General features: G+C 44.6%; 1 protein-coding gene across 22 annotated transcripts in view; it reads left to right on the top strand.

Annotated features, from left to right (window-relative positions):
• The window catches only part of PPFIA1 (PPFI scaffold protein A1), an 807,831-nt gene that overhangs the window by 27,153 nt on the left and 752,935 nt on the right, over window positions 1–27,743 (top strand). For all 22 annotated transcript variants that reach the window (XM_078684274.1, XM_078684276.1, XM_078684283.1 and 19 more), the window contains exon 2: window positions 2,107–2,370. In XM_078684274.1, the coding sequence (XP_078540400.1) occupies window positions 2,107–2,370 (264 nt within the window). The remainder of the gene's footprint in view (window positions 1–2,106; window positions 2,371–27,743) is intronic.

Genomic DNA, 27,743 nt, shown 5'->3' on the forward strand with positions numbered 1-27,743 from the left:
CCCAGCCTCTGTTTCTGGACCTGTTGTGTAAAGTCCGGATAGAAGCTGACAGTAGAGTTCTCAAAGGCAATGGGACCAGACTGCCTCGAAGCCTGCAGGATAGCGTCTCTGTCCCGGAAATGAAAGATCCTCGCAATGATGAGTCGCGGGTTAGCACCCGATTTAGGTGTGCCGCCGGGGATCCTATGTGCACGCTCGACAGCGAAAAACTTGCTGAGACCCTTGGGTGCCAAGTGATTCAGCACCAGGTCTTCCACCAATAAGTCCGTCGAGGCAGCAGTCGATGATTCCGGGACCCCAATCAGGCGGATGTTGTTGCGCCTGGCACGGCTTTCATAGTCCTCTAGGCGCCCAGAGAAATAGTCATTAGCTTTCCGCAGATTCCCGACTTCAGCCTGTAAGTCAGAGACGTCAGTGACCAGGCTAGTGGTCTTGAGATCCAGGGATTTGACCTTTTCGTTTGTCTTAGCCAAATCCGCCCTGATCAGATTGACATCAATCGACACAGTATCCAGTTTGAGAGTCAAGGCCTCATATTGTTGCCCCAATGAAGCCTTCATACCGGTAATGGCGCCCATGAGATCCCGCAACGAGGGCTCTTCTTCAATCGATGAGTCCTCCGGCATTGCCGTCGAGGGTTTAGCAGCTGCGCCCGGCGATCCTTTTGTAAGGGTGTACCGGTCCATAATGTTCGTTTGCAAAGCACTCCCTCGAACGCCCGGTTTAGCCTTGCGCCTCTCACTCTCTGGCTTGGTGGCCATCTTAGATCCTGGACCCGTACGGGTCGCCTGTTGTCGGGTGAAAATGGTGACTGCGGTGGCAAATGCAGGACCAAAAGGGCGAAGGTGGTGCCAGTCTCAGAACTGAAAGCCACGACAGATCGGCATCAGAAGCGGATAGACCAAAAGTATAGGCACGCCCGGCCGTCTTCGTTGCTAACCAAGTCAGGTTGATCTCCGGACAGGAATCGAAACCAAAAGCGGTCGCCAGCCCATGCAAGTCAGGCAGTCCGTTGTTGTTCACTTACTGGACGGCAGGCCAGACAAGATAGCTCGGGGCGTCACCTTGGAGCAGGCCAGAAAACTGCGGCGATCTGTAGCTCTGGACCCCGAAGTCCCAAAAAGTTTTTGGGAACAGATAAATGATCAGTAGAACTGCGCCAATAAACACCCGTCGTCCGAACCAGGATAAAGTACAGGATAGTCGATGGAGGTGGCGAGGGTCCGGGAGCCCTGTGCTCACGCGACCATCTTGGGTGCGCGCGAAGCTCCTCCTCCTACAAGCCATTGTTATTTGTAATATCAATAAATCTAAGTCATGTAAATACAATACATATTGCGTTACAAATGCTATAGGTGTCACATTTGCGAAAGTTAAAACTATTGGCATTGTAAATGACAAAGCTATTAATTTCGCTATTTTCAAAACCAGCACATAAATTGTCATTTACAAAACCAATAGCTCAAACTTTCCTAATGCGAGACCTATTGCATTTCCAATGCTTGTTACTTCTGGCCACTTCAACCATAACCTGAACAAACTACATACTTCCACACCATCCTGAACAGGACCGATTGCTTCAAAACCTCTTTCCCATGGCATGTTCGGCAATTTAGTAAGATATAAAGGGGGTCAAAATGTGACTTGAGACTTGTTTGAATGCAAACATTCCAGATGCTCATGCACCACTCTCTCCACTGCCTTGTCCACCTCTGGCGACCAATACAACTCCTTAACTCTGTTTGGTTTTGACTATGCCTTGACGTCCCTCATAACCTGATTACTGAAACCAACATAGTGTCCTTCTCGATAGCCGCACTCCATTCCTCCTTACTGATACCTAGCATCTCTTCTTCCACATAGTAAAGCCATACAACAATCATCACACCCACCAGTCAAATCCTCCTTCATGCGTCAAGGTAATCTACTCGCAAAATCTGGCAACCGATAATTTTTTTTTTGTCCTGCTTCATATTGTAACTCATAGTTTATCCTTGCAACTGCTGGACTACAACTATCTTCTCCTGATATTTTCTCTTTGGCCTTAAATATTGTTTGAAATATTTTCAAATTGTATGTGCCAGTTACTCTTCTTTTTGTTTCAAGATGATGTGCGAGGTTATGCCGACGATCAGTGAAGCGGAGGTTCCCTCTGGGGGAAATGGGAGCCAGGGCCTAGGCTCTCCGCTGCAATCTGACTCGGAGTCACATTTTGAACAGTTGATGGTATCCATGTTGGAGGAAAGAGATCGGCTTCTGGACACATTACGGGAGACCCAGGAAACCCTTGCCTTGAGTCAAGGCAAACTCCAGGAAATTAGCCATGAACGAGACTCCCTACAGAGGCAGCTTAACTCGGCTCTACCACAGGTATGGTTGCTTATGTTTTTATTTACTGGAAGTTGTATTGGCCTTTTAAAAGGAATGTACATGCTAGTGTAATTGTCCTATTGACTTTTTGTGGAACTTCACTACCCGTTGTGAAGCCATACATGAGCGAGAGTTTAGTGGTTCTGAATATTAGACAAATGTATTACATGTACTTGTGATGCACCTGTCCCAGAGCATTGAGCTGCAAATTCAGATATTGTTGCTTCCAACAACCCAATTTGTCAACCTGCCACACTCTTCTCTGGCTCTGCTGCGACATTCTGGTACTGTCTCCCTCTTCTAATGGCTAGCACCAGACATTCTTTCCTTCAGAATAACTCTAAAACCCTTCCAGTTTAAGATATACCTAGGCAGTTAGGTTCATTTGCAGACTTTGTAACCTGTTTAATGTTCATGTTCTTGCTGACATTTACTTCTGTCCAAATGTACTTTAGCTCACCAGTGTGCATGCTATGAATTCATGCCCTATTGTTCTGCCTCTGACTTGTATATCCCTCCTCATGTCAAATTTCTCCTTTATCCTTGACCAGCCTTTTATTCCTTCTAGTTGCAGTTCTTACTGCCTTTGAACATTTTTAATTGTATATAAACAAAAAATGTAAGCGCTCTAATACTTCTAAATGCAGGTGTGGTATAGAAAAACGAAATAAATATACTTTTTGTGTTTAATGAAAAAATACTTTTTTTGGGGGGCACTTTATTTCTTTAAAGTAGTCTGTAAAATCCCTGTACCGAAATAATCTTCATAATAGTTTTCCAAGGTCTTTAACACCATAGGATTAATGATAGAGGTGCTTAATGTACACAGGATACCACATTTCCTGAAAAACCAGTAGCTTATCAATAAATGGGAATCCTGCCCAAAATGTGTTTTATTAGTGTCGGAAACCTTTGTCTGCCATAGAAAATTTGGTTTGTAGTCCCGTTTTTCCAATCGTAACTTGGATAAACCTACTGTCTTCCAAATTTATATGATACCAAATTGATTTGAAAAAGACACACTATCTGCTTAATTATTTCTATATATTGTAGCAGTGGCACAAGGAGTTTCTGCCACTGGGCTGGGGGTAATGCTTTTGCCCGTTCTCCCCATACATCAAGTCATGCATTAAATATCTACATTTTCCTTAAATCAAACTTCACTTTGGACAGTGAAGAAGCTTGAATTAAATGGGTTGAATTTCTGGTGGTGTTATTTCTTTGTCCACACATATTCTGTTTCTTATGGCTCCTCAAACACGTTATTAAAATATGCGCCGACCTTTGGACCTGCATTTGACTTGGATTCTTGGGTCGTTTTCAGATTTCTGCCGAGATCCGAAACCAAATAAATATTTTAAATGACAAGGATTGTCTTTGGGGAAGGGCTACTTTCGTCTAGTCAATGGTTCAGAGACCTAAAAGGGATTGAAAGAAGACCTCTTTCCACTTTGTAGTCAAGTGACTGCTTTGTTTCCAATTCAGTAAGCTACAATCTGTAGTAGTGGACGCTAATCGAAAAAACCCAAATAAGTATGCCGTGCATAATCGCATTCTAGTTTGATTTCCATGTCTGAGCCTCATTCTGAGTAACAAGCACGTTAACGTCTGAAGGAAGTACCTTAATTAAATGGGGAAGGTCGATGTACAAGAACCCCAAATCGCTTGATTAAATAAATTGTCTGTTTAAGGAAGTCTTGTGTTTGTTCTTATTTTCATTCCTGCAGTGACGTAATTTAGACGTTTACAGGCTTGTGTGCTTTAAGCAGCGATGTTTTTAAAACCCACTTAACGTGCTCGTGCTGTTGCCAGCGTGGCGGTGCTCTTATATTTACATTTTGCGGAGATCACTCCCTCCTTTCCTGTTCTGTTTACCAATCACATGCTGTGTAGGGTGTGAGCTCCCTCCGAGACTTGATAAGTTCCTTGACTCACCCTGCTTGGCTGAAAAGTTAGGTACAAAGTCACTTTCCTCCTTTAGAGTCTGCGAGAGGAATCAAGCTGTTTAATTTCTTTGTCTGTAATTTTGTGTTGCTCTGACTTCTTGCTCAATGATTTTAAAAGTATTGGTTAGCAGGAGGGGATTTGTACTTTGATTAGTGTGTAACTTTACTCTGTTTTCAGTGATTCATTACTTTGCCTCTTCCCGACCCTGAGCATTTGTGAGTTGTATCAAGTCGCTGCAGTGATGTCTTCTACAAACTTTTTTGACTTTGCAAACTTATTTTGCAATCTAAACTAATACTCCTGGTGGGTTGCTCCACCCTGGCGTACATGTGTCTTTGCAAAACTCACACTAGGAGCACAGTTGCGCAGTGAACGATTACTACTATGTTTTAATATTTAAAAAATCTGACTTCATACAGAAAATGCCTGTCTTTACAAAAGCATCTTGTTGAAAGTTTGTAAACTTGAGGGTTCCCTGGCACGAAAGTAGCAGGACAAAAAAGCACAAGAGTCAAGTATATTAAGATAGCGAAAGGTCATAAATTGCTCTGACCTGGAGTGTCATGCTGTGGCCCAGAGGTTGTAGATTCGGGGAATGAGTGAACGTAAACACATGTAACTCTTATTAGACTGTCTATATGCCTGTTCACCCTTAGGGTATGCAGCTACCGTGACATAAGCAGGCAGTTCGCAACATTCTTGAGGCACTGTATGACTGCTATGCTCTCCGTTCGCAGGGATGCTAGAGTTTGGGAAATTACTCCTCCTGATGGATGCAAGTAAAGAGTGGTTGGAGGCCAGTCGAAATTTAGGATGGTCAAAAAAGGATTAAAAAAATCAAACATAGGTTATCATCCAGGACAATATTTACTCCCTACTTCTCTACAATGAAGAGTACCCATTTGGTACAAGCATTGAAGAGCAATGTGTGATAATTTTTAACTGTTAGCCAATTTGAGACTGTGAAGTTCTGATTGTGAGCTTCATTACAAGGACTGCACACTAGATAGCATGCTGCCTTTTGGACCACTTCATTTTAGATGGAACTGACCTTTGTAAAACCGATATAATCTGCATAAGAATTATAGGGCAAGTTGGGGAAAGACTCTCCTTTTTCCAAAAGCATTGTGGATTGCATTACCGATTTGTGACTTCATGGATACGCTTAAACTCATGCAGGGGTCATGTGTTTGCCAAAACAAAGGGGTAACTTATCGTTCGTATGAGAATTTAAAATGGGCTTATCCTAACCAAAGTGGACTGCTATTCTCTTTCTGCGTTTTAGCCAGTATGCATCCTGATGAATCTTCTCAAGACATACCATTAATCTGAAAAACAATCCTTTTTAGCCGAGATCTAAAGATAGAGATCGACTGCTAGCATGGAACAACTAAATTAGAGATTCACATAACTGTTAATGGTGAATGGCAGATACCAATGTCAGTGTCCTTAAGGCTATGCTAGAGAGGAACTGGCATGGGAATAGTTTTATATGAATTGGGAATCTCATTTCAGTTCGGTGTGATCCCTAGAATGGCAGCAAAGAAAGGAAATCTCGAGGTGGGTGGCTGTAAAATTCATGTATTCCATGCATCTGAACAAGACTTCAAGAGGGGAAAAAAGAAGAGCTACTTTCTTTGTGAATGGAAGTCTGGTTCCATGCCAGACTGCAGCGTTGGAACATGGAGACCATGATCCTTCTTGAATCCTGAGACTACTAAGCTTTTTGAACAGCATATCTGGTCGTGTGTTTAGTCCTTTATACCTGACTCCGATAAATGGCTGCGGTGGCTTTAATGCATTTGTTTACATGAGAACAGTGTTCAGATTCCCATCAGGTAGTGAGTTATGTGTTAACCTGGGCTCTAGAGCATTAGGCATTTTCATCACTCCAGAAGCAGGGATGCAGAACCTTTAGTTTGATTATGGTGTTAAAAGTACATTGAGAGGAATAATTAGTAAGCATACTGAATAGGCCTTTGAATAACGTCTATTTCGTAGGTTGGCCAACTCCTGGAGTGTTATTTATTATTTATTTTTGATAAAAAAGTAATTTGGGATGATTGCTGCAGGTAGAGCTTTATTCTCCTGTCAAAATGAGTTGGAATAACTATTTTTCTACATTTGGTGTTGGTATTTAGTACAGCATACGCCTGGAGGTAAAGTTTGTCTTGATCTAGTGCGACACAGAGTGGCCACCTCGCTCTATTTCATAACAGACCGTGTTTCCAGTCCTGAACTTTTAACCAGCAAATCCATGCTATCCGCTGCATTAGTCTAATTGGTTCAAAGAAACAGCCAGAATGAATTAGACTGGTGCAGAAAATCCAGGCCTGGCAACTGTCTATAATGATATGGGGGTCAAGTGGTCATCCTAGTGCAGCTATACATATTTGTACTGCTTTTGAGCGAACTCATTTGGTGCTGTCTGATTAAGTCTAATGTTTGAGCTACAGCTGTTTTGGAGAAGTACATTACTGTGCTGTTAGGTCTTGTCTACCAGTCGGCGCAAGCTGTCTGTTGGTGAAAAACCAATTTTCAGCTGGTGGTGGGCTTCGAGTCCACCACTTTCTTATCATTGCTTGGCTTTAATTTCACATATTTACTTGCTTTGCTTTCGTTAACTTATGTGGGCTTTCCTTCCTATTCTTGTTTGTCCCTCCCTTGGATCATGGACCCATCACTTGTATTCTTTAACTGCTTTCTTTCTCTGCACTACTCTTCTTTTTTTTTTTTTTTTTTTTTTTTTTTTTTTTTTGGGTTCAGCATATTCTCTACCCCCACTTGTACTACATGTTGTATGTTGCTGGTGTGCTTTTCCCTCCGCCCCTCCATGTTGCACTTACCCTCATGTACTTATCCTATCCATGTCGCTTTCTCATTCGTTTGCTTCTCTCCCACTCGCTCCACGTTGCACTTCTTCTACCATGTCGTCTGCCTCTATTCCACCCTTTGTGTTTCTTCATTTTCCCACACAGCTTCCCACTACTCGCCCTCTGTTTTTCCTGCTACCTGCACCCTTAGTCTTTCCTCCACCCGAGCAATTAGTGATGCTTTCCCAACCCGCACTTTAACAAGTATGGAGAAAGTTGTACTTTTAATTTTATTTACTGATACGGTGTGTGCTAATTTTGTAGGCATGCCCACACAAACAAAATCATTCCGCCTTGTTATGTTATGTTACACTTATTTCTGTAGCGCATGACTCACCCGGGTGCATCTCGCCGCTTGACTAATAATTTTAACCTGACCAGCACAAGAGTGTAATTAGAATAGAAAAGCTTATGTTTCCTAAATGTGCTGTAAATAGAGATTTTTCGAAGGGGATCAAGTAGCTCATTCCAATATCTTGGAGCCAGATACAAGAATGATTTTCCTCCAGTGCGACTCAACCTTATACGCGGTACTCATAAAAGACTAAGAGCCCCGGACCTGAGGTTTCTGTTCGGTACGTGTTTGACAAGTTTCCTTTGAAGGTATTGAGGGCCTCTTCTTCCATAAAGCGCATTATATGTGAGACCGCTGACCTTAAAAAACTATCTCTTTCTCACAGGTAGCCAATGGAGCTCTCGCAGTAAGGGAGCCGAACGAGATCCCACTGGGCGATTCAGTACCATCCTGGCCGCATTATTCTGAATCACCTGCAGTTTACTTAGCAGGGTCTCTCCCACAACTGCCAACAAGGCATTGCCGTAGTCCAGGCGGCTGATGACCATGGCCTGGAGCAGGGTTTTGCGGTGGTTTGTGGGCATAAAGTGGAGGATTCTGTGAAGCAAACGCAGGCTATAATAGCAAGAGCTAGTTGTGGCGACAATGTGATCTTTCATAGATGGAGACTGGTATAATTTTAGCCCTACTTTTTTAACACATTGTGTTGGAACAGGAGCTACTCCCATGTGGAAAGGCCACCAGTCATCCGACTAACTAGCTGTGGCTTTTCCCATTAGCATTACCTTGGTTTTGCCGAGATTCAGCTTGAGAAAGGTCTGCGTCATCCAGCTGGAGATCTCGAGCATTCCTCTGGCAAACCGTGCTTTCTCTGCTACTATAGCCGGACCAACAGAGCATATAATCGGAGTACCATCAGCATATAAGATGATTTCAAAGCCTAGCTGTTCTACTGTTCTTGCTAACGGAGCCATATAAATGTTAAATAGGTTCGGGCTTAGGCAGGAACCCTGAGGTACGCCTCTGTCTAAGCTAATTGAATCTGACCGGTATGGTCCTAGCATAATTGTTTGTGTTCTGCCAGCCATAAAGTTATGCAGCCATTTCAGGGCTATTCCCTGGATGCCACAGGAGTCTAATCTCTCCGCTAGCACTTCATGTGAGATGGTATCAAATGCCGCGGAGAGATCTAATAGTATCAGTATTGCCGATCCCCCTTTGTCTATTTCTTGCCTAAGCGAGTCCGTAACTAATAGCTGTGTCTGTACTATAACCCTGTCGAAAACCGGATTGTGATGGATCAAGAATTTCATTTAGCTCCAGATATTGACTTTGTTGCCTATTGATGCTTTCCAGCAACTTTATCCAGCAGGGGTAGTAGAGCAATCGGACGATAGTTGTAGAGCTCTCGTGGGTCTGCCGTCGGTTTCTTCAGTATAGGACGCACGAATGCTTCCTTCCATGTTCTTGGAATGATCCCCGACTGTATAGATGACTTATACATTTTAAGAATAGCTGGCGCGCACAGCTGGTAGCTAAGAAAGCCAGCGTCTTGGGCGGACAGAGATCAGTAGGTGAACCAGATTTTGCTGTGGATAATGCCTTCGAAACTTCCTCAAGGGTAACTGGTTCAAAGCAGTCTATAGTACTACCTGCAATTTTTCCACGATCCATTTGTCCGATAGTGGTATCAGGGTCTAGCGTAATGATCTTGGCCTATAGATCCTTGTTTTTGCTTTGTTGCCCTTATCCCTGCTGCACAGCAATGGGGATACTGTACAGTATCGCTAAAAGCCATAGGTGAAGCCAATGGGTCCTGAAGGTGAGACCTGTTGGCTTTGCCACTGCTTGTCTGCTATTACAAAAGTCATTCTAAAAATAACCCTTCTTTTTTGTGTTGCAGTGAAGAAGTGTGTGTGGCTGACCAAGATTTTTGCTGAGTTGTATGTAGTCTGTTAACCTGCTCTGTATTTTCCACTGGGCTTCAGAGATCTGTTGCCCTTTTCTTGGAAGTGAAGAATTTTGACATCTGGAATGCTCATGAATAACCCACGCTGTGAAGCGAGCCCGGTTTGATGGATGCCTCATTTTGGAAGCCTGAAGCTGCAGAAATCCAAGTGATTAAACAGGACTAGAGCCTAATATTCCTCCTTCTTTGGTATTCCACTTGCCCCGCCATTGATGAGTTGTCTGCTACACAACCAATGCATTTCCATTTGAATTTTCTTAAAGCGTCCTTCACAGTGGAGTTCTTGGCAAGGAAGGGGGAGGAGGGTTTACGTTTGCTTTTTGTTAAGTGAGTTTTACATGCATTGTGGTCAAACCAGCACAACAGATACCACCAGTTAACAACAGTGTACGTGAAAATTTGTGAGATGGGGATCGCCCTTTGTCTTACCTAGAATTGTAGAGGTAATTACTGCCCATGACATTGAAAATTATCAAACAGTTAATTTAGTTCAGTAAATAAAATAAACCTGCGCACAGACATGTTGCTGGGAAGAGCGCAACGTCTATACCCGATACTCCATTGAGAGGGCCTCGCCATTATAGTTCTTCTGTTTGCATCACTGATTAATTTAATGCTTGCATGTTTCAGCTTGCACCTCCGAGTTAAGTTAGTTTGAGACTCTTGTAATGTGGATTGCAAAGTGCCACTACCGAGATGGGGACAGTAACTGGTTCACCACACGCTCAGATTTTATGAGCAGAGGTCTGCCCGTGAAAAGAGCATGTCTGGTGACTAGGGAGAGGAAGCTATCCATATTTCTGGGACCAATTCATTTTGGTAACTACTCTTTGGGGTACCGTTACCGTGGTTGCATGACTGCAAATTGCCAATATTGATGTAAGAAGCCTCTCCGCAAAAATAGACGCAGGTTCTGTTAGATGTCATCATTTAGCAGGCAGTATACCGCATTTTCCGGGCAAGTTTGTTGTCCTTGAGGACAACTCTTGTTAAATGCAGCTCTACAGATTATTGCTAGGAATGCCCCAGACTCCTCTCTGTGACTTACACGATTGTTTTCACAATATGCCACCATAGTAAGCTCTTTATAGACGTGAGCAGCAGCGAGGGAATGCTAATAAAAATGTCTAATCACCATGTAGAGTTAAAGCAAGATGCTTTCGCAATTTCCTCGAGCATTACAAGGAAATGCGGTGTAAGGGGACGGCTGGATGATGGACGTGGATCACGTAAGGCCGGGTGAATGGCATTATGATTTTTTCCAGCCCCTATGTTTTTTTGCACGGTTATAGATTTGCCACGATACATCATGTGCGGCATAGTCTCCACATTTTAAGAACAAAATGTGTTTCTTGCTCATATGGGTCAAAAGTTACTTAAAACGCTGCAATACATTTTGCAGCGCTGAGTAGGACTATGTGCAACGGTAGACTGGTGACCTTTCTGTCGGTCATTGCTGTATTTGGGTGTGAAACGGGTACTGATTATTATTAAAGGGGTTTGTAAAGCGCCTGGTGACGCCTCCCGGCGTGTCCCCGCGCTATGGAGAAAGAGTGTTTAGGAGCAGAAAATAGAACCACTACAAAGTGAATAAAAGGGTTTTTAGCATCTTTCTAAAAGAGGCCTCATTCGCTTCTAGCCTAATGTTCGTGGGGAGGAGATTCCAGTTCTTGGCCGCCAGTAAGCGGAAGGACTTGCCTCCCATTCTGCCTTTTTTGGGGCGCGATGTTCTGAGCAAGCCCATTCCTTTGGATCTAAGGGATCTATTCGGCTCATACAGAGATGCCAGATCAGATAGATAGGAAGGAGCTTTATGATGAATAATCCTATGGCACCAGAGGAGAGCTTTAAATAAAATCCTCTTGCTAATAGGTAACCAGTGGAGGAAGGCCAAAGAGGGTCCGGAGGGGGCTCTACGGGGGAGTCTTAACACCAGGCGTGCTGCAGAATTCTGCAGGACTTGTAGCCTCCTGATGTTTTTTGCAGAAGTGCCCAGAAGCAACATGTTCCCATAATCAATACGGGATGTGATAAGTGCCTGAGTCATGGTCCGCCTGGAATTCAGTGGAAGCAAATCCAGGGTACGATTGAGCGTTTTCATTACTCCAAAGCATTTACCAACTGTTTTCTTGATATGGCTATCAAAATATAGCTTATTGTCTACCCAGACACCTAAATTTTTTGCTTCCAGGTTGGGAATGGGTAAGGGACCCTGACAACTGGGCCACCATTCTTTCGTCCATTTTGTCTCATTTCCCCCTATTATAAGTACCTCCGTTTTTGTGCCATTTAGTTTAAGACAGTGTTCGGTCATCCATGTGGCAAGCTTACACATGCAGGTATTGAAGTTGTCAGCTTCCAGGGAGGGGGCTTGTGACAGTGATATTAAAAGTTGAGTATCGTCGGCGTAAGAGACAAGCTCTACGCCGAACGATTGCACTACTTCTGCCAGGGGAGCCATGTACAAGTTAAACAGGGTGGGACTCAGGGCAGAGCCCTGGGGCACCCCCTGTTCTAACATCACACTGTCAGAGAGAAAAGTCCCTCTTTGAACTTGAAAGCTCCTGTTGATAAGAAAGGCATTCAAACGTCCCAGTGCCTTTTTGGTGACCCCCGCTCTGTTTAGACACTGCAGCAAGATGGAATGCGCTACAGTGTCAAACGCGGCACTGAGGTCCAGCATGATGAGAGCCATGGTCTTGCCCTCATCAGCTCCCTCCCGTAGGGTTTCAGTAGCCCTCAGGAGAGCTGTCTCTGTAGAGAAGCCTGATCTGAAACCAGATTGAGATTTATGAAAAATATTTTGGGCTTCTAGATGGGCCATAAGTTGAACATTCGCAACTTTCTCGGCTAATTTTGCAAGATAAGGTAGTAAAGAGATTAGGCGAAGATTCTCCAATATGTCCTGACTCATATTCAGCTTTTTTTTAATTGGTAGCACTATAGCTTGTTTCCATTCAGTGGGTAAACAGGCCGTGGAGAAGGAAACTTGAAGCATGTGTCTGAAATGGGGTTCTAGTACAGAGAGCGCTTCAGCCAAAATTTTAGGTGGCGCAGGATCTCGAGGAGAACCCGATTTGATGCTTTTGCACATTTTAGCCAGTGTTTCAGATGGGGGAACAGAGAATGAGCCTAAACATACTAAAGTACTAGTGAGGTCATCATTCTCAGTGAATTCAGTTCCCGGCTTTATATTGGTGGAAAAGCTGGCATAGATGTTAGTGATCTTTCCTGAGAAATATCTGGCAATGTTATTACAAGTTTCCACAGAATCACTTTGAGAGGAGAGGTTAGAGTCAATTATAGATATTTCTTTATAGATTTGATAAAGCTCCTTAGAGGAGTTTTCCGCTTCCAAAATACGGTTGTTGTAGTGAGCTGCCTTAGACAGGCGTATTTTTTTGTTATATTCTCTTTGCGCTACTTTATATTGGGCTTTGATTTCTGGGCAAAATTTTTGGCGCCATGCCCTTTCAAGTTTTTTACAAGCCGTCTTCATGGTTTGAAGTTCTTGACTAAACCAGGGAGCAGTTTTTTTTGTTCTCATGGCATTGGTCATGGTGCGAATTGGGGCTGTAATGTCAAGGGCCTTAGTGATGCAGTTATGTAAATGCTTATGTACTGTCTCACAATCAGTTCCACTAGGAGGACCTGCATCCTGAACTATTTTAATGAAAGATTCTACAGAGAAATTCTTCCATTTCCTGCGTTTGTAGCATAGAGATTGATGATGATAGTGCTCCATTCTATCAAGTTGGATTATTATAGGGATGATATAATGATCAGACCAGGGTATGGGCAGGGGAGATAAGGTTTGGACTCCCTTCCAATTCCCAAAAACAGGGTCCAATAGATGTCCCAATTGGTGTGATGGCTCGGTATTTTTTATTTCCAGCTGTACAGAGTAGCTCAGATTTAATATCAATTGCATCCTTGTCTAGAGGGTCTTCAAAATGGGCATTTAGGTCTCCTAGCACTAGTAAGCGAGATTTTCTTAGTGCTAGGTGGGTTATGGCTTCCATGAGAGTAGGAGTAAAGTCATATAGCCTTCCAGGAGGCCGATATATCAGGATGCCAGAGACGGAGTGGGTGGGATCGATGTTAATAGTAAAAGAGCCAGCTTCACTATGGTCAACCAAAATGGGAGATAAGGTGCATACTAGAGGGGCTTTAGTAGCGATGGCAATGCCACCACCTCTGCCGTCTTTCCTATCCAATCTAGCAAGGGAATATCCGGTGGGAAGGGCCTGGATGATATCTGGATCTGAGTATTCATCCAGCCATGTTTCCGTAAGAAACAGGATGTTGAGGTTATGATCCTCAAGTAGATGGAAGATTTCTGTACAGTGCTTGCGTAAGGATCTACAATTAAGCAAGGCAGCTTTAATGGTATTACTCGTACCGATGACGGGGGCATGATTAAACGGGACAAAAGTACATAAAGTACACTCTTTTAGCAACAGGGCATTCATGGAATGTTTGCAACATGCTGGTGTGTTGGGTTTGATATCAAGCAATTCTTGTCTGCTATATCTTACGGTGGTACGAGTGGAAGAGCCAGGGTTTATAGCCCCGCGCCCCGTCCGGCCGCGGACGGGCGCAGACGGGCTGGACTTTGGCTCGACTTCGGCGCGCTTCCGGCGCGCCCGCTGCACGCGTCCGCTGCGCGGTCGCTGACCAAAGCACATTTATAGTAATGAAAGGGGTCGCTAGAGCGCTGACCTGTGCTCCCTGAGCCCGGAAGTGCAAGGCTCCTCCTCGCCCTCCGCATCAAACGCCCATGATTGGACGCGGCGGACCGGGGCGGGAGTGGGAGATAGACTGAGCAGCTGAAGTGTATTACAGCGAAATACAAGAAGTTACCAGGTATAACATACACTGAACGTTTTAAAATAGCCTAAATCGCTAAGTAAAAACAGTCGCTATGATAACAGCGCGAGCAGTGCAGTTATAAACAGTTAAAGCGCTAAGTGAATGGAGGCTGCCTCTGCCACCGGCAACACTCTTCTCCACAGCGTGATTAAGCCCAGCTGACCTTAAATAAACTTTTCCCTTCAGCGTCGCTAGAGCGCTGACCTGTGCTCCCTGAGCCCGGAAAGTGCAAGGCTCCTCCTCGCCCTCCGCATCAAACGCCCATGATTGGACGCGGCGGACCGGGGCGGGAGTGGGAGATAGACTGAGCAGCTGAAGTGTATTACAGCGAAATACAAGAAGTTACCAGGTATGACATACACTGAACGTTTTAAAATAGCCTAAATCGCTAAGTAAAAACAGTCGCTATGATAACAGCGCGAGCAGTGCAGTTATAAACAGTTAAAGCGCTAAGTGAATGGAGGCTGCCTCTGCCACCGGCAACACTCTTCTCCACAGCGCGATTAAGCCCAGCTGACCTTAAATAAACTTTTCCCTTCAGCGTCGCTAGAGCGCTGACCTGTGCTCCCTGAGCCCGGAAGTGCAAGGCTCCTCCTCGCCCTCCGCATCAAACGCCCATGATTGGACGCGGCGGACCGGGGCGGGAGTGGGAGATAGACTGAGCAGCTGAAGTGTATTACAGCGAAATACAAGAAGTTACCAGGTATAACATACACTGAACGTTTTAAAATAGCCTAAATCGCTAAGTAAAAACAGTCGCTATGATAACAGCGCGAGCAGTGCAGTTATAAACAGATAAAGCGCTAAGTGAATGGAGGCTGCCTCTGCCACCGGCAACACTCTTCTCCACCTGATGAGGTGAAACTATGCCCAGACAACGTTAACTTGTGTAAAAATGACAAAATAATACAGTAATACTATCACAAAAAGTGCGGCATTACGCTGCATATTTGCCTTTTGTTGCTGGGTAATTCAGTCTTCTCTGCTGCATAATTTGATCCTCTCCTGCCACATTATCCCAGTAGCCCTGCATAAAAGTGATCCTCGTGAGCAAGATGAGTAACAAGGGTGCTTTTTCTTATTGGGATTTTTAGAGTGGCAGTGTCTGAAACTGGGTCATGGAATGAACGCCAGGACACAGCTTGTGCCATACTGCAAAGACCGCGGAAGCCTGTCCCTTGCAACAGAAAGCAGCCTGACTGTAGGTCCATCAGCCTTTATCACGTGTGAGGTTGATAATATCCAATGCCAGTTTCAATAGGTAATAATTACTGTACCTACATAATGAGGGTGGATGTCCCAGTAACAGGGCCACGAAACAATGAATACAGTAAAAGCCAATAAACGGGTTGCCTGTGGATGAATGATGATATTTATATGGCATAGGACTGTAATGCAGTTGTTTTTTTTTTATGCCCATTTCCTTTAAGGAAAAATCTACACTAGTGAGAGCATGAACAAGTTTTATAGCTGGTGTAATTAAAAAAGTAAAATGGGAATTATGGTCGAGTTTTGGGGACCATTGAATGCGGCACATGGCTAGTTTTGCTGAATCTCAAATGGACTATTGTGTAGGGTGCCCCTTTACAATGGAGAGTGTAGTATTACAATGCTGGTACTCATATACCCCCTGCAAGCGTCTACTGCTCAAATGTTCATGGGGTGACAGAGGTGCAATGCAGACAGCCATTGGTGTTCCCAGCCTCCCACGCACCATCACCAACATGTGGAGTGCTCTCCTGTGTCCTGCTTTACCATGTGGCATATTGTTAAAATTATGACCCGCTTCTCATTTCATGTCACAATTTCCCTGCTGCCATCATTGTTCTGTACAAGGTGATGGATGGAATGCTTAAATTTAAATATACCACTCCCACTTGCTCGGGCCACATCCCAGTCCATCGTGTTTTTTTTGCCCACTTTGCTACCTCATAGACCCAGCCATATGCAAATTAGTCTTGACCCTGCTCCAATGGGAACTGCCAAGCCAGGTTCTCCTTAAACCTAATTACAGGCAACATAGTACTGGTTTTGCACTACTAAGTGCTTATCAGCTGGTGTAGCTTGATTCCAGTGACACCGTGTCTGGGTATAACCGTCACACTGGACTGGTATGCAGCCCGAGTAATTACCAGAAGCTAAGATTAATTAAAGCATTCTGCCCATCACTTTTTGTGTAGTTTATCTTTGTACACGTCATGGTAACAAATTCTGTGTAAGTCACATTGTACAACTGCATATCTCATGAGCACACTGGATTTTACCGTACGGCCTATCATGGTCTTATTACTATTACAACCAGCCCATTGCCTGCATTACCACCGTCTAGATAGGGGTTGATATACGAGGCTTGCTGAAAACACTGAGTTTTGTTTATGATCCTGTCAGAACTTTTCTTTGTATTAGCTAACCACTGTCCACAGAAAAATAGTGTGGCTTTGTGTGAATGTCCTAAACGTAAGGCACGTGCTGTGCGATAGGAAGACCGTCCAATATATTGCATGTTGTATTTCAATGCAGTGCCCTTGCAGAAGGACACAATTTTCTAAGTAGGACAGTTTTTAAGTCTCACCTGCGTAGGCTGCGCATGCGCAGCCTCGCTGGCGAGATTTTGATTTTGGGTAGCTTTCACTAGTGGGTGTTAAGCCCCGCCCCTCTTTCCCATTGCCCTGCGTCACCGTTTATGCTAAACAGTGGCCAACCATTGGGAAAGAGGTTAGTGTGACATAAACTTTTCTCTTTCACAGACGGCTCACTTGGACGGGCTCGTCTGACTTCCTTCTGCCGTAAAAGCTTTCTTATATTTATGGGGCTTAACACATGGCCCCATAAAGATAATAAACTTTTTATAGACCTCTCTGACTGAGAACGTATGGATGACCATAGAGATGCGCGTGCTGTAGTTATTTGTAAGAAAGAGCGCCCGCATGTTTTGATACAACGGCAGTAAGTCGCCAAAGAGCGGAAGTTGGGATTTATGCTCTCGGCTTGAATGTACACTAGTGATAAGATGGGAGACGCTGTCTTTTCTGTATCCGTTTCACTTGGATGGAAGTGTACTGGGTAGGGCGACTCTCTCTCTGTACATCAAGGATCCTTGGAGTGAGGTGGCTGGCCAATGCTTTAAAAAAGGGCTTTTTTCCCGTTGGTATTCAAACATATTGTTGCTTTAACTTTTTTCAATCTAAATACCTTCATGACTGCTTTTCCATCTCCCTTCTATTCTGTCCTTCCGCTTTGTATGATTTTCGTTCTCTTCCTCTCAATGTCTGATGGAAAAATAAGTGCCGGTCCTCAGAATGCAACCCCCAGCTCATACTAAGCAGCGAGTCACAGGAGCCGGGACTCTGGATTCCAGCCTCTGAGAGGGCGGTGCAGCCTCAGCTGATGCCCGGCCTACGGGGCTGAGTCACCGACCCCTCCCTGCCTCAGCACAGAGCGCAGGTTTCGTTTTCCCGAGAAACGAAACTCAACGCGTTGTAGTTTCGTTTTCAGAGCTGGGCTCCCTCCGGGGGCGGGGCCATCCTGTATAGAGATTTCGCAAGTATTTGCTCGGAAGACAGAAACTTATACATAACGGTTTCATAAATACTATTTACTGCTGAATTAAGGCATGCACTCTTCGATGAGCGCCTTTCTTGTCTGCAGAGAACCTCTGAGTGCACAATGTCTGTTTCAACTTAATTCAGGGAGGAAATAAAACAAGCATTTCATTTTCTGTGCTGCTCCCAGCCTGGAAGGTTTGTGCGTGCAGCTCCTTAGTCAGCAGGTGCCTTTGGTTAAACAAGTTTTACAAGAAACGCATTCACGTTCTATATTCTTCAAAGTGCCTAGAGGCGATCTGTTTTGGATTTGTTGAATGGATACAGAAACCATTTGGATCCCTTAAATGCATACAGAAGCGTAAGCTCACTTCTGCTTCGGGCATTCCTTCCCTCTCCCTCCTCCGGAGCTCAGGCTGCGGGTCACCTTCTGCTTTTATGGCCCGCTTTATTTGTTTGTGTTCAGCCCAGATCGCAACACTTCCTCTCTCCCTCTCTTTCCATATGTCCCTCCCTTGCCCTCCCTAGTGGTCGACCTACTCTCTCTTCCCAGCACGTCTTACATTTCCCTTACTTGCCCTGCCGCCCAAGGCATACAATGAATTTAAAAAATGGCCCTTAAGGTCTCCCCACTGGCTGTTTACCCCCTCACCCATTTGTGCAAGTAGTTCATTTACACAGCCAAAAGAGCTGGTCTGTACACACAATTCAGAGAAAACTGGGAACAGGAAACACATTTACTTAAAAGGCCAACTAGGACAAGTGAAATGAAGTCTAGTTGTAATGTCACGTTAAACTGTTGTCATGTACCACTTCATTAGGCAGTTTTAAAGGGACTGGCCTCTTATAGGACCGTGCTCAGACTTGGGTGACACGTGTGCAAGGACTGCTGTATGCTGGATATATACATTTCTCTCTTCAGCCGTCCACGGCGCAGATGCGTTGTGAGAACATGCTGTGTGATCTTGCTAACCACATAAGTAGGTGCATGTGATCTTGCATGGTTTGTTATCTACTGGCCTGACGCACTGAGATTTACTGCTGGTGGTCCTAAGCTGTTTCGGTTGGAATGGTACGTGGGCTGAGTGGTCGGTCGTGTCAAGGTGTGCCAGAGGCTTAAAGCCTCCACCAGCGTGCAAGGGCAATCGCATAGTTATTAAGCCCCCCTCACTCCACTTTTAATCAAGTGTTTCAGTGCTCTCTTTTCCTTCCTCCTTTCAGCACAGGTGACAATCCTGAGACTATAACAGCAGATGGCTTGATATTGTAAAGTGCATTAGTGACCTGACTTTGTGATCTGATCTCATAGTCAGATGGAGTGAGGACATTTTTTGTCAGTGTTTAATGATGTGATGTTAGTTAGTGTAGGCGTTGTAAAGATTTTCAGAATTAAGGGGCAGTGAGCGTTTCCACTAAATTCAGTGAAGTTGTCATTTGAGCTCTGACTTTACAAGGCAGTTTACTCCAGAATACTCAGTTAACACTGGCTCTGACTTATAAAATGTATTTTGAAAAGTATTTCTTGGTCCAAAATATACCAGAGTAAGTGACGTTTGTCTCTGAAGCAAGAGTAAATTACTCAAAGAAACCAGTATTTACAATGCAATAGGTCTCGCATTTAAGCAAGTTTGAGCTATTGACATTGCAAATAACAATGCCTTTTTTTTTTTTTTTTTTTTTTAAAACATAAAAAAGGCGTGGTCAGTTACAACGCCATTACTTGATTAAGTAATCACAAAGGGGAAAAAAACAATAACCTTTTCAATGCCAATAGCTCAAAACAATGTCATTGCTAGACCTATTGCATTGTAAATGCTTGTTTTTTTAATTATATTTTCATTTCTCATTTTGGAATTAAAGCATAGTCACGGCTTCCAAGTATAACTCCAACTTGCATCAACTGCAAACCCAATGTTTGGAAAAATTGATCTTTTCAAGGAGCTGTACTTCTGCATTGTGTGTATGCGGGACATGGTCTTTCAGCTATCAGATTCACCCATTTTCTTCTGTTGCCAGTACACTTTTTATTATGTTTTGTATATGGGTGTATGTGGGTGCTTGCTGCTGGTGGTCCTTTGTATCCTCTGTAGGCCAATAGGTAGTCTTGGCTCTTCATTCCTGCTGATCTAGATCTTTGGGGTGGGTAATCAAACATTATTTATATTTAAGGAGGGATCCCCTTGTGGTATATCTATCAGATGGACCATATTTATAGCTGTAACGAGGAGTGTAATGCGCCGTAGTGTCTTTACATTGTGGGAAAACTTCCTAAATCAACGTAGAAGCTAATGTGAATGTTTCGATTGGATAGTTTGGGATCATTTATCTTAAAGAACTTTTCGCCCTTGTATACACATTACAATTCAAGCAAGACTCATAATAGCAATTAGCCACTTTATATGTTTTGTAAGGATATCTTCTTATTTTGTCCATCCATAAAATCAGGCAAAACAAGTCGGTCTGGTTTAAGTTGGCGACATATACTGCAGTTTTAAATGATCCCATTTCAAGCTAAGAAGGTAACATTTGACTTCTCTAAGCACAGGATTCCCTAGTGTGGTTTTCGACTGAACATGGAAAATGTTCAAAATATGTATTTCTCAGGGTTGACTTGCAAAGCATGTAGCCTTTTCTTGATTTGCACAAATACAAATTTATAACAAAACAACATTTTTCTTGTGGTTACATGGTCAAATTGTATTCTGAATTGGACAATAGCTGTCTGCTAGGAATTGGCGAATTATGTAAACTCTTGGTATTGGTCTCTTTTTGTACATTACTCTCCGATATTTATTTTGTGCCATTTAACACTTTTTGGATTATCCTCAAATCTTTATTCACATTACCAGTTGGAGGCCACTTTGTGTCGTTAGACCATGTCCGTACACAAGCACGTAGGTAACCGTGTCAAAAATGCAGCCAACGTGTCAGTTATTTATGTAGTAACATCGTTGCAACATGCGGTGACTGCTGTTGTGGAGGGTGTAGAAATACATGGTGTGGTATATTTAAAACTACGTTATTGTAATCTTGTTCATATCCCTGATGTCTTTGCAATGAGCTCTTTGCTTCTGTTACGATGATCTCCATGCTTTATGAAAGAGGAACATTTTCAATGTGAAAAGATTATTTGCAAGAGATTTCTTATGCAAAAATTGGATGCTATGCTACAATTTTTCTCATTCACATTTTATTTTGTCAATATCCACTGCAATAGACTGCTGTCCGACCAACAGTAACTGTTCTTTTTCCAAAGTCACACCTGAATTCAGAGACTCTCTTGACTGCGAGACACTGCACTTTAGTTGATCACTTCTGCACAGCTACCTTAAATGGAGTGTACTTCAGTAGTGGGGATAGTGTGCCTGTACAGTTGGAGCACTCCTTTATTTTTTTTATTAATGTTTTCTAAATATGTCTGCATATTGGAAATAATGGATAAATAAAAACCATTGCACAATTTTAGGTTTATTAGCTTGTTTTAACTATCAAGAATGTGATTCTACAAAACGACCTTATGCACGCAGTGGAAAACTAGATCTTCTGCTTTGACCAAATAGCTGTCCTTTTTAGGTCGAGCCTGCAACAGTGCAAGCGCTCTCGCTTACTAACTAGACGTTATTGTTTACAATAAACCGCTTGGAGCCCGCCCATTACTTATCATTTGTTGGCTTCAGTTTTACAATTCTTTGGCATCGCTCAGGACTTTTGTCAAACTCGTGCATGTTTCGCACTCTTCTCTATTGCCGCTCGTGCACGTTTGGCGTTTCCCTTGCGGGAGTGATCAGCGGCGCCATCTGTTAGCAATTATCGTGCTCTCTCCAGCAAGGTAAACGCTGTCAATCAATCAATCAATCAATAAGGTCATTTATAGAGCGCACTACTCACCCGTAGGGTCTCAAGGCGCTGGGTAGGGGGGGGGGGTGCCGTTACTGCTCGAACAGCCAAGTCTTGAGCTTCTTCCTGAAGGAGAGGTGGTCTTGGGTCAGGCGCAGGTCGGTCGGGAGTGAGTTCCAGGTCTTGGCGGCCAGGTAGGAGAAGGACCTTCCTCCTGTTGTCGCTCTTCGGATGCGGGGGACGGCGGCGAGGGCGTGGTTGGTTGATCTGAGGAGGCGCTTGGGAGTGTAGAAGTTGATCCGGTTGTTGAGGTAGCTCGGGCCTTGGTCGTGTACTGCTTTGTGCGCGTGGGTGAGGAGACGGAAGGTGATTCTCTTGTTGACCGGGAGCCAGTGCAGATCTCTCAGGTGTCCGGAGATGTGGCTGCGTCGGGGGATGTCGAGGATGAGTCGGGCCGAGGCGTTCTGGATCCGCTGGAGTCTTTCCGGCCTTCTTGGAGACGGTCCTGTCCCCCCCCCCCCACCCCCTCTGCTCTGTTATTTCACCAAACCCTCACTTGTAGCTTTAGGAGTCTGTGATCTGCTCAGCCTCTCAAAGGATTTAAATGCTCATGTGGATATCGCACATTCTTACTGAAGGTTAAATACGCTTGATATTTACATCGTGCATCGTAGTGTTTGTTTCTAAGCACCATAAAACGTTAACGTTCTTGGCACCAGGTAGATGGAAGGTTGCTTATGGTGTACTCGCTTGCACAATGTTCCAGTGAGAGGCCTGGAGACAGCTGTCCATCACATTCAAGTCACAGGGGGGTGAGAGCCTCGTGCAGCCCTCGGATCAGTGCAGCACAGAGGGGAGGTGAGGGCTTCAACACCCGCTGGAAGGTGTCTGCTCTGCAGGGATACACAAACACCGGGGAGCTGTGCAAACTTATTCATTCATACTTTATTATTCAACTGGACGCTGAAGCTACAAGCCAGAAAAACCAAGTTTGAGAAGTAATTGAAGGCACGCTCCTTAAAGGTTTTCCGTTTTTTTGTCGCCTTTCTTTTACTAGCATAACTTGTATGACTGAAACATCAGAGGCAGAATTGAGAAGTAGCTGGTGACTAGCAGCAGTACGTTGGGGGTGGCGGAAAGGCACTTCATATATGTTTCTACCACCTGATTATGGGCCTAATCGGATGTCTGATGTTGCTCATCTGTTGCTCGTCTTTGGGTTGTATGTTTAGGGACAGTCCCTTAGCTACCTGTAGCAGTCGGATCGGCTTGAGTGGGCTGGGTGAAGGAGCTATAACCATGTCTACATGCTATACGCACTTTAGGTGATTGTTGTTTGGCACCTTTTTATTGGGCACGGCAGATGTCATCGGCGAGCCGTCAACTTGTCCGAGCATTCGAGCCCGTGAAAATGACTTTTATTTCAGAAGTTTTATCTCCAGCAGAGGCACTATTGTTTCTAGTGACAACAAGACAAGCCATCTCCTCTAAGCAGTTGTCTTACACATCTGCTTTCAGCTGTTTTCATTTCAATAACACTTGTACCTTACCGTATGCAATGTACATTCTGGCTGGAAATAATTTTCAGCACCTGTAAGTGGCATGTGAGCGCTTTAGAAACAACTTCTTCAATACATCAATGAACCAGATAATTTACAGTTGGAGGTGGGTCAGCTAAAATGGTGCTCAGATAAGTTTATTCTTCTTTTTTTTTTTTTTATCATTACGTGATCATCAAAATGACAACGTGTACAGCGTTCCTCGCATTCCAGCGAGATTTCTTCCCGGGGAATACTATTAAGTGCATGCTACTAACATTACTGGTGATACCTAAAGTTCTTAGAAGCCTCCACCAGCATGTGAAACACTATATTAGTGAATGCACTAAAGTTCCTGGACACTAGATCCTTGCTGTAAGGGTGAAAGTGGTTAATCCAAGGGCAGGATTCCCACCCACTCACTGCACCAGTCTTGTTGTTAATGTGGTAAAAGCATGACAGAGATGAGACTGGCACAGCACTTTTTAAAGGTTGATTCACTTCAGTGATGTGATGTTATTTATTCACTCCACAATGAAATATCTGAATTTGGTTCACTTCTCATTTGATTACCCACCTGAGTGTCTCTCCCAACTTCTATCAAGTATTCCATATTAGCTGCTCTTCCAAGAGCGGTTACTGTAGCATAAACCATACCATGGTTTTGTCATATGACACTTTTTGTGTCATGACGGGTAAAATTACAAGCATTGGCATAGCCAATAGGTCTCGCTTTTGGGACCTTATAAGTGTTTAGCCATGCAACAGTTGATGTTGTTGAACCAAGGATATTGTGCTGGATAACTAAACACTTCGGTCCCAAAGGTGAGACCTATTGGTTATGCCAATACTTGTTTTACTTGACTTTGTCATGTTGCACAGCAGTACAAACTGCAATCTCGAACAGGCGAGTCCTATTGGCTTTGCCAGTGTTTGTTATGTGGGTTTGTGCTGGTTTTTGGAGCTGTGATCTCCAGCAGTGCCTCACCACAGATTCATTAAGTCCAAGTTATGAACTTTGATTGCGGCCGCTTACTGAGTCCAACAAGTAGTTAATGGGCCAGCTGGTGGATCGTCTGAAAGAGTAAATGTTGCTTTGAAAACTTAGACATCCTGGTTTGATTTATTTGGTAAGACACTAGCTGCAGCCCGCACTTGTATCACTTGCTTACCTTTCATTAGAGTACACACGTCTGTCTGTTGACGTATGAAGCCTTTGTGAGAAGTAAAAAATGTAAGCTGTACAACTAAGACACAGTTTCCCTTTAACCTGACCAGGATTTTTCGAAAACAGGATTGTATTGTACTCATGCAGGTCTGTTTATTATTTTTCTTTTCTAAAATTCGATTTAAAAAAAGTATGTTACCTTTAGGTGATCTGTAATTTGTATTTATTGTTTGCGTTTATAACCGATTTTTAAAACGTTCATACATACCTCCGCTTGTTATAGAATATGCAGTGGCCTCCAAAATGTAGGCAAAGGCCAGCGTGCCCTTAAGAATTTGCGGTATAGGAATGAACAAATATGCGTGAACACATTTCATACCTGACTCATTGCTACAATTTTTATAATACATTGATCGCTAGCGCCCCTCTTTAGAATATGGATTTAAGCTCCACCCCTCATTTCCATTGGCTGGTGTCACCGTTTATGCTAAACGGTGGCCTACCATTGGATATTGGGTTTTCTGTGGACGCTGGTTGTGTGTTGCAACAGTTACTGACTAACCTTGGCTACGGCATCCCGAGGTTTCTGAGTGCCTATGAGCGGTCAGAGGGTAGATTGAGATAAGGCCAGCTGCATCCCGCCCTCGCCCTGCATGCTGCAGCTAAGCATGGAGTTCTTTACAAACGCCTGAAGCTGCGACCCTAGAGCAGGTAGTGCTACGAGTGGCTTGGCTGCTTGGTGCTTGAGTGGCTGCTGCTTGGCGGTCCACCTGAAGAAAAGCAGCAACTGTGCTGCCTATCCACTTCCTGGCACTGCACGTCTCCCGTGCCATAGAGTTCCTCTCTCAACATGGCGGGCTGCAGCAGCGGGAGACGGGCGGTGGTTGACCGGTTCCCGGGCTCAGCCCATCCTCCTACAATGCCACGCCGGTCTCTCACCGCCACCCTGGTGCTGACCGCAGCCCTGGCTCTCGGCTAGGGTGACCAACTGGCATTGGTGCAAATTCAGGACGGTGAGTGTAAAAATTCAGGACAAAGGGTCAAAATTCAGGACACAAATTCAGGACAGGAGGTCCAAATTCAGGACAAAACTTCAGGACAATAGGTACGTTTTACAGACACATCAGAGGTCGCGCAATAGTATATAAGTAAGTCCAGCCATTTCCAAACATATTCAACCATTTGCAAACCTATCCATCATGTATCCTTCCATCTATCATTTCACTCATCCATCCCTTCATCCATCCTTTCACTCATCCATCATCCATCCACCCTTTCACCCTATCCATCTGTACACTTATCCAACCACTCTTCATCCCATCCATCCATTCACTCATCCATCCAGACATTTACCCTTTCACCAATCCAGCCATCCTTTCACTTACTAATACTTCCACCCATCCACTCTTTTAGTCATCCATCCATCCTCCCTTTCTCTCTCCATCGACCTTTTCACTTAGCCAACCTTCCTTCCATCCATTCATCCACCCATCCATCCATCTACTCATCCACTCATGAATCCATCCATTGACCCGATCACTCATCCATCTATCATTTCACTCCTTCACACACCTATTTATCCTTTTGTCCATCTACCCTCCCTTTCACTCACTCATCCATCCTTACATCCACCCTTTCACTCATGTCAATTCATTTACCCTTGCACTTATCAATCCATCAATCCATCCATCATCTCACTCATCCACCCACCCATCATCCACCCAACCATCCACCCACCCATCCTTTCACCCACCCACCATCCACCCACCTATCCACTCATCCATCCACCCACCTATCCACTCATCCATCCTTTCACCCACCCACCATTCACCAACCCACTCATCCATCCATCCTTTCACCCACCCACCCACCATCCATCCATCCACCCACCCACTCCTCATCCATCCATCCTTTCACCCACCCACTCTCCATCCATCCATCCTTTCACCCACCCACTCATCATCATCCATCCTTCCATCCATCCATCCACCCACCCACTCATCATCCATCCATCCATTCTTCCCCTCATCATCCATCCATCCATTCATCCTTTCACCCACCCCCTCATCATCCATCCCCACATCATCCAAACATCCTTCCCCTCATCATCCATACATCCTTTCACCCACCCCCTCATCATCCATCCTTTCACCCACCCCTTCATCATCCATCCTTTCACCCACCCCTTCATCATCCATCCATCCTTCCCCCTCATCATCCATCAATCTATCCATCCTTCCCCTCATCATCCATCCATCCTTTCACCCACCCCCTCATCATCCATCCATCCATCCTTCTCCCTCATCATCCATCCATCCATCCTTCTCCCTCATCATCCATCCTTCTCCCTCATCATCCATCAATCCATCCATCCTTCCCCTCATCATCCATCCATCCTTTCACCCACCCCTCCATCCATCCTTCCCCTAATTATCCATCCTCCCCCTCATCATCCATCCATCCATCCATCCATCCTTCCCCTCGTTATCCATCCTTCCCCTCATAATCCATCCTTCCCCTCATCATCCATCCATCATTCATCCTTTCACCCACCCCCTCATCATCCATCCCCTCACCATCCATCCATCCTTCCCCTCATCATCCATTCATCCTTTCACCCACCCCCTCATCATCCATCCCCTCACCATCCATCTACCCATCCTCCCCCTCATCACCCATCCATCTACCCATCCTTCCCCTCCATCCTTCCCCTCATCATCCATCCTTCCCCTCATCATCCATCCTTCCCCTCATCATCCATCCTTCCCCTCATCATCCATCCTTCCCCTCATCATCCATCCTTCCCCTCATCATCCATCCTTCCCCTCATCATCCATCCTTCCCCTCATCATCCATCCTTCCCCTCATCATCCATCCTTCCCCTCATCATCCATCCTTCCCCTCATCATCCATCCTTCCCCTCATCATCCATCCTTCCCCTCATCATCCATCCTTCCCCTCATCATCCATCCTTCCCCTCATCATCCATCCTTCCCCTCATCATCCATCCTTCCCCTCATCATCCATCCTTCCCCTCATCATCCATCCTTCCCCTCATCATCCATCCTTCCCCTCATCATCCATCCTTCCCCTCATCATCCATCCTTCCCCTCATCATCCATCCTTCCCCTCATCATCCATCCTTCCCCTCATCATCCATCCTTCCCCTCATCATCCATCCTTCCCCTCATCATCCATCCTTCCCCTCATCCATCCTTCCCCTCATCCATCCATCCTTTCATCCATCATCCATCCTTCCCCTCATCCATCCATCCTTCCCATTCCATCCATCCATCCATCCTTCCCATTCCATCCATCCATCCTTCCCATTC

The sequence above is a fragment of the Lissotriton helveticus genome, chromosome 3_2 (assembly GCF_964261635.1).
Source record: "Lissotriton helveticus chromosome 3_2, aLisHel1.1, whole genome shotgun sequence".
NCBI lineage: Eukaryota > Metazoa > Chordata > Amphibia > Caudata > Salamandridae > Lissotriton > Lissotriton helveticus.